The sequence below is a fragment of the Lucilia sericata genome, unplaced genomic scaffold, assembly GCF_015586225.1.
Source record: "Lucilia sericata isolate MDLA Ls3-8-SP2 unplaced genomic scaffold, ASM1558622v1 Contig000747F_arrow, whole genome shotgun sequence".
Lineage (NCBI taxonomy): Eukaryota > Metazoa > Arthropoda > Insecta > Diptera > Calliphoridae > Lucilia > Lucilia sericata.
The window spans coordinates 202,017-210,000 of NW_023994744.1; the positions used below are offsets into that span (position 1 = coordinate 202,017).

At 25.9% G+C, this 7,984-nt stretch overlaps 1 protein-coding gene across 1 annotated transcript in view; it reads left to right on the forward strand.

The window, feature by feature from the left end:
- Nucleotides 1-6,625: 6,625 nt before the first annotated feature.
- Nucleotides 6,626-7,984, forward strand: part of LOC119607783 (inhibitor of growth protein 1 homolog) — a 3,423-nt gene continuing 2,064 nt past the window's right edge. The window contains 3 exon segments of the mRNA XM_037961890.1: nt 6,626-7,297; nt 7,419-7,766; nt 7,832-7,984. The exon segment at nt 7,832-7,984 is cut by the window's right edge and continues 434 nt beyond it. Of these exon segments, the coding sequence (XP_037817818.1) occupies nt 7,177-7,297; nt 7,419-7,766; nt 7,832-7,984 (622 nt within the window). The 5' untranslated portion in view covers nt 6,626-7,176.

Sequence of the window (7,984 nt, forward strand, 5' to 3'; positions counted from 1 at the left end):
GACCTTCGGGTAGCATAAATAGGACATTCTGAGGCCATAATAAAATTTAATAATAAGGGCTACTTTGGGCTGATATTACCTCTCGAAAAATACTAGAACTTCAGACTAAGATATCTCGAATTCGGCAAATTCTCAGACTTTCAATAAATTTTCTCTTTATAAGAGCTTTATAATAAACCCTTTTACGAACTAAACTCCACACTTTTTTAGTGTTTAGTCGTTTAAAAAGAATATAATAATGGAAATTTTTTAGAATATGTATCAATTCTCTAACACAAATATTGAATTTAATAATTCATCAATAAAGTTCTTCTTTTGTCAAAATCAACACAAAAAAGTTTCCGGCCTTGTAAAACATTTTTGCACACAAACAGCAAAAACAAACACATATTGTTGGTAGCAACAATAATAAGAAAAAACCGGCTAAATTATTTGTTGTTTTATTGTGCAGACATGACGAATAACAACAACAAAAACTATATAAGAAATATGTATGAACAGAAAATGAAATAGAAGTTGAAAAGTTTGTGTGTGAGATTTGCTAAGCCCAGCAACCTAAATTAAGTAACCATCACAAAAAATAGGTATTGAAAAAGAACATCAAAATTAAAACAACAATAACACTAATAAACAAGGGAAACAAAATCATCATATTGCGCTAAAAAGTTCAAAGACACGAAGGAAAAATATGTATAAAAACAACAACAATTCCGTCAAGCAAAAAAGCCATAGAAGGCGAAAGTTTAAAAAAGAAATAAATATTTTTGGACAATGTGTTTAGAATTAAATAAGAATAAAAAAAACTACAACAATTATTTCAACTATTATGAGTATTAAATGAGTCACAGAAAACAGACACAACAAGAAAAGTACTCAATACTTAGAAATAAACAACAAAAATTATAACGACATTCTTTTGTGGAGGGGGTTATGGAAAAACAAATTATGGAAAAACAAATTACTAAAAGAATTAAATCATATTTAATTTTGTAAAATTTTAATTAAAAAAACACAAACACTTGTTCTTTTTTTAATTTTTTGCTTAATAAATCTTCTCCAACAAAAAAATTGATAAAAGCAAAAACAATTTATACAATTGACAGTTAAAACAACACAAATAACGGTTTTATTTAGCTGAGAACACACACATGGCAATTGCAAGAGTAGAAGAAGAAATTGAGACAAACACAAACAATTTCAATTTGTATTTACAATTGATTGGTAAAAGCAAAAACAATCAGCAGGAAATAACAAAAACAAAATATATTGTTTTTCGGTTAGATTTAAAAACTTAGCTTAAGAAAACAAAAACAAAAGCTCGTGTTCTCAAGACAAAAAAGTTCTTTTATAAAAAAGGGTTTAAAAAAGATAAAAAACAGTAAGAAGTACAAGAAGATAATGAAACAATTATGACAACTTGGCGGTTTTTAAAACAGCTTGAAATGACTATTAGGCGATTTTAAGTAAATTAAAATTTTTTAATTGTTTTTAAAAGGAAAATTTTTTGAAATTTTGTATTTTTAATAGGAAATTTTCGAAATTTTGTAGTTTTAATAGAAAATTTTCGAAATTTTGTAGTTTATAGAAAATTTTCGAAATTTTGTAGTTTATAGAAAATTTTCGAAATTTTGTAGTTTATAGAAAATTTTCGAAATTTTGTATTTTATAGAAAATTTTCGAAATTTTGTATTTTTAATAGAACATTTTCGTAATTCTCGTATTTTTAATAGAACATTTTCGAAATGTTTGTATTTTTAATAGAACATTTTCGTAATTCTGGTATTTTTAATAGAACATTTTCGAAATTCTGGTATTTTTAATAGAACATTTTCGAAATTCTGGTATTTTGAATAAAAAATTTTCGAAATTCTGATATTTTTAATAGAAAATTTTCGAAATTCTGGTATTTTTAATAGAAAATTTTCAAAATTCTGGTATTTTTTATAGAAAATTTTCAAAATTCTGTTTTTTTTTTTTTTTTTTTGAAAATTTTCGATATTCTGGTATTTTTAATAGAACTTTTTCGAAAATCTGGTATTTTTAATAGAACATTTTCAAAATGTGCAGTTTTTAATAGAATTTTTTCGAATTTCTGGTATTTTTAATAGAAAATTGTCGAAATTCTTGCATTTTTAATAGAAAATTTTCGAATTTAGGTTTTTTAATAGAAAATGTTCGAAATTACGGTATTTTTAATAGAAAATTTTCAAAATTCTGGTATTTTTAATAAAATTTTTCAAAATTCTGTTTTTTTTTTTAAATTTTCGAAATTCTGGTATTTTTAATAGAACATTTTCAAAAGCTGCAGTTTTTAATAGAAAATTTTCGAATTTTTGGTATTTTTAATCGAAAATTTTCAAAATTCTGGTATTTTTATAGAACATGTTCGAAATTTAGGTATTTTTAATAGAATTTGTTCGAAATTCTGGAATTTTTTATAGAGCATGTTCGAAATTCTGGTATTTTTAATAGAACATTTTCGAAATCTTGCATTTTTAATAGAACATTTTCGAAATCTTCTATTTTTAATAGAAAATTTTCAAAATCTTGTATTTTTCGATATTCTGGTATTTTTAATAGAAAATTTTCGAATTTCTGGTATTTTTAATAGAAAATTTTCGAAATTCTGGTATTTTTAAAACGAAAATTTTTGAAATTTCGAAATTCTTGTATTTTTAATAGAAAATTTTCGAAATTCTGGTCTTTTTTTATAGAACATATTCGAAATTAAGGTATTTTTATTAGAAAATTTTCGAAATTCTGGTATTTTTTTTATAGAAAATTTTCTATTTTTAATAGAAAATTTTCGAAATTTTGTATTTTTAACAGAACATTTTCGAAATTCTGGTATTTGTAATAGAACATTTTCGAAATCTTGTATTTTAATAGAAAACTTTCGAAATCTTGTATTTTTAATAGAAAATTTTCGAAATCTTGTATTTTTCGATATTCTGGAATTTTTAATAGAACATTTTCGAAATTCTGGTATTTTTAATATAAAATTTTCGAAATTCTGGTATTTTTAATAGAAAATTGTCGAAATTCTTGCATTTTTAATAGAAAATTTTCGAAATTCTGGTAGTTTTTTTATAGAACATGTTCGAATAGAACAATTTCGAAAAATGTTCGAAATTATGGTATTTTTAATAGAAAATTTTCGAAATTGTTGTATTTTTAATAGGAAATTTTCAAAATTCCGGTATTTTTAATAGGAAATTTTCGAAATTCTGGTATTTTTAATAGAAAATTTTCGAAATTTTTTATAGAACATGTTCGAAATTTAGGTATTTTTATTAGAATTTGTTCGAAATTCGGGTATTTTTAATGGGAAATTTTCGAAACTCTGGTATTTTTAATAGATAATTTTTGAAATTCTGATATTTTTATTAGAATAGATTTTTATTTTATTTTTTAGAATTTAAAATTTTTCTTATTTTTAGAAAATTTAAAATTTTTTCTTTATACAAAATTTTTAAATTTTTTTTAATAGAAAATCTTTTATTTTTAATAGAAATTTTTTCGAAATATTGTATTTTTAATAGCAAATTTTTCAAAATTTTGTGTTTTAAAAAAATTTTAAAGATTTTGTATTTAAAAAAAATTGTAAAATTCTGTATTTTTGATACAAAATGTTTTTTTCCAAAAAAAAATTAATAGAAAATTCTAGATATTTTTTTATAATATTTTATATATAGTATACTTATTTTTATAGAAATATGTATCTAGAAATTTTTTATGGGTAGAAAATTTTTGGAATTTATTTTTATTGAAAATTTTCAAATTTTTATTTATTTTTATAGACCAAAAAAAAATTTCGATAACTTATTCTTAATGCAATTTATTGCCAAAAACTCTAAAATTCCAATTGGAATAGCCAATTGTGAATCGTTTTACACTGCAAAAACCTTTGCAGAAATCAGAAGAGACAAAGATGTGAAAGATAAAGGATCAGTGTTGCATATTAAGCTTTTAAATAACAAAAAATTTCGGCAAACTTTTTCGCCAAATAAAAAGCTTTTTTTAATATCACTAATTTAGCCACACCAAGGATGATCAATTAAAAATGGAGGAGTTGAATAAAAAAACTTAACTAAAAATGTATTAAATTTACTTCGAGAATATTCCTTTATAAAACTAAATTAAACTAAGAAATATCAAAATTAAAACAGGAAAAAAATTAAAATTTACTCCCACTTACTTGCTAGAGGGTTTTTGGCTATCGTTAATTCCTTCGAAGCTCATCATTTTGTTGCTGCTGTTGTTGGTTTTGTTTTAATAAATTTCACAATAAGATTTTATTTAAAAAAAGTTAGAACACTTTTGTCTTTTTATGGTTTATTTTAAAATATAAATACAACTTTTAAATGCACTTTATTGTTTCAATTACAATAAGAACCTTTTTTCTTGCAAATTTTCCTTTTTGTTCTTTTGCAGTCTGCTTGTTTTGCGATACACTTTTTACTTTAATGTACCGGTTTAGGAAAGTACTTTTTATTCTTAGTTTTTTTGGCAAATAATTATATTATTAAACACTTTTTCTTACAAGAACAAAAGCCAAATTTGTTGCACGACACAAAAATTAAATATTATTTCGGTTTTAAAAAAACTGCGAATATTTTACGGAACACAACACAACTTGTCACGACAGACGTTTGCGAAATAATGTTTTTTTCAAAGTGGTTAATGCCGCTTAAAAACGCATTTTAGTGATGGCACGTGCCAGAGCCCTGCGCCGACAAATATTAACGGCGGCGGCGGCTGACACTAAAAATATCGGCGGCGGCTTAAAATCGACTGTAAGCCGGCTAAGTTCTCATATACGCTTAATTTTAAAATTTTCAAAGATTTTAAATAATAACGGTATCCGAGAGATAAAAAAGTGGGACTTTGTATATAATTTATAACAATGAAATAGAGCAAGCACAAAAGTTGTGTGAGAAATTATGCAGGGATGGAAAAAAAAAAATTAAAAAATTAAAAAAAAAGAATTTAAAAATTGATTAATTCTTAAAAATTAAAAACAAATCCTTTATTTTTGCCGCATAGTGTAATCTATATAATAAAATTTTGAATAATCTAAATAACATTTTAATTTGTTTTTTTTTTAACTTTAATTTTTAATACGTAATTAAAAGCGCCTCTCAAAGACCTTTCACATTATATCAAAATTAATTATCACGTACGTGAAACATAAATAAAATAGGAAAAACTTTAAAAAGGTTCCTTTTTATTATTTGATCCTCAAAACGCATTTTAGTGATGGCACGTGCCGGTCGGGTAATCATTAACCATTACTATGGTTACTTAGCGCCCAAGAGTTAGGAATGGTAAACGAACGATTACTAGAAAGGGAAAGGTTGTCGTGGTGGATTTAGTAATTGCAGTAACAGCAGCTGCTAAAAAGTGCTGCCACACTGGGAAGAAAACTAACTAACTAACTAACTAACTAACTAACTAACTAACTAACTAACTAACTAACTACTAACTAACTAACTAACTAACTAACTAACTAACTAACTAACTAACTAACTAACTAACTAACTAACTAACTAACTAACTAACTAACTAACTAACTAACTACTAACTAACTAACTAACTAACTAACTAACTAACTAACTAACTAACTAACTAACTAACTAACTAACTAACTAACTAACTAACTAACTAACTAACTAACTAACTAACTAACTAACTAACTAACTAACTAACTAACTAACTAACTAACTAACTACTAACTAACTAACTAACTAACTAACTAACTAACTAACTAACTAACTAACTAACTAACTAACTAACTAACTACTAACTAACTAACTAACTAACTAACTAACTAACTAACTAACTAACTAACTAACTAACTAACTAACTAACTAACTAACTAACTAACTAACTAACTAACTAACTAACTAACTAACTAACTAACTAACTAACTAACTAACTAACTAACTAACTAACTAACTAACTAACTAACTAACTAACTAACTAACTAACTAACTAACTAACTAACTAACTAACTAACTAACTAACTAACTAACTAACTAACTAACTAACTAACTAACTAACTAACTAACTAACTAACTAACTACTAACTAACTAACTAACTAACTAACTAACTAACTAACTAACTAACTAACTAACTAACTAACTAACTAACTAACTAACTAACTAACTAACTAACTAACTAACTAACTAACCAACTAACTAACTAACTAACTAACTAACTTACTAACTAACTAACTAACTAACTAACTAACTAACTAACTAACTATGCATTTTATAGAAAACTATTTTAATTTTAAAAATTTGTATGTATTTAAAAATTTGTATTTCTTTTACAGAAAATTTAAAAAAATATTTATTTTACTGGAAATTTTGAAATTTTTTTATTGAAAAAAAAAAAAGTTCAAATTATTATGTTATATTCGTAAATTTTATGATTAATTTATTGAAATATATTGAGAATTAACAAAATATTCCTCATTTGAATCAAATAATAAAACGCAATTAAATGTCATTGTTTAAACGCAGCATAAATCGTGATACCATATTAAAAACTCTCAAACAATCTGGCACTTCTAACAACAATACCGTCTACATGGCAACCACTAACAAACGAATTAAAAAAAGTATTCGAACCAAAGCGAAAACAACTCGTTACCCAATAAAGTAAATATTTTGATAATTTAGCAAACGTTTAGCCAGTAAAAATGCAATATTTAAGAAATATTTTACTTTAAAAATATAAAATTGACCATTTTTAATAAAACCATTAAAAACTTTTCCGAAAAAGCAACAAGTTCTATAAACAAATACAAAAGCGAAAAAAGTACAGTGTTTTTGTTTGCGTACTACTTTCCCAACTAGAGAAGAAGAAGGAAGCAGACGAACGACCAACGAAAACAAAAGCAACAAAAAAAGAGTAGTTGTGTGTACTAAAGAGTTTATACAACACTAACAAAAAAATTTACAAAATATAATTCCACCAAAAAAGACGAAAAAAAGCTGTACAAGCTTAAGCGGAGGGAGCTGTAATAGAAAACGCGTCGACTGTTTGGCAAATGGTGTTAGATGAACAGCAAAATACGCGCAATTATTATTTTAACAAAATATTGTAGTTGAATAAAGTTGAATTAAAAAGCCTTAAAGTAAACAAGACTGGCTGAATTGTGGGAGAAAATGGATGAGGCCTTGTACTCGGCCACTTATGTGGACAATTATATTGATTCAGTGGAGAATCTACCCGATGATGTGCAACGACATCTATCGCGTATACGGGATATCGATGTCCAATACAGAAGTAAGTAAACAATAGTGCCAGAAAGAAAATGGTGGATGGAATTGTTTGATTATTGTTTTACATCCATTTTTGAGGTTATTTTTAATAGTATTAAATTATTTAATTGTTGCTAATTTCATAGACCTCCTGCGTGATGTGGATCATTATTATGACCTGTGGAGATCTTTGCAAAATTGTGGTGAATCAAATTCGGGACGGCGAGCTCGTTCGGTAACACGCATGCAACAGAGCTTGATACAGGCTCAGGAATTGGGCGATGAGAAAATGCAGATTGTAACACAATTGCAGGAATTAATAGATCATAAGACACGCCAGCTGGATACGGATCAAAAGAATCTCGATATAAAAGAGGATAAAGAAGACATGCAAATGCAAATCGATGAGTGTGGAGGTGCGCCCACTTCGCAGAAACAAACGCGCACGCAAAGTCCCTCAAGGGCACTGGAGGGTAGTGCAGGAAATACCAATGGTAAGCTGTCTAAATACTTAGTAATTTAAAGTAAGTACTCATAAGGATATATATTTTGTTCACAGGTTATGGAGCCTCTAATTCTGCCTTAAACTCCACCGCTGGTGGTGGCAATTCTACACCCAATTCCGAACGTTCGGGTAATAGCAATGCCGGTGGTAATTCGAATGGCAATAGCAATTTGCCAGGCAATTTAGAAAATCAACGTGGCAACAGCA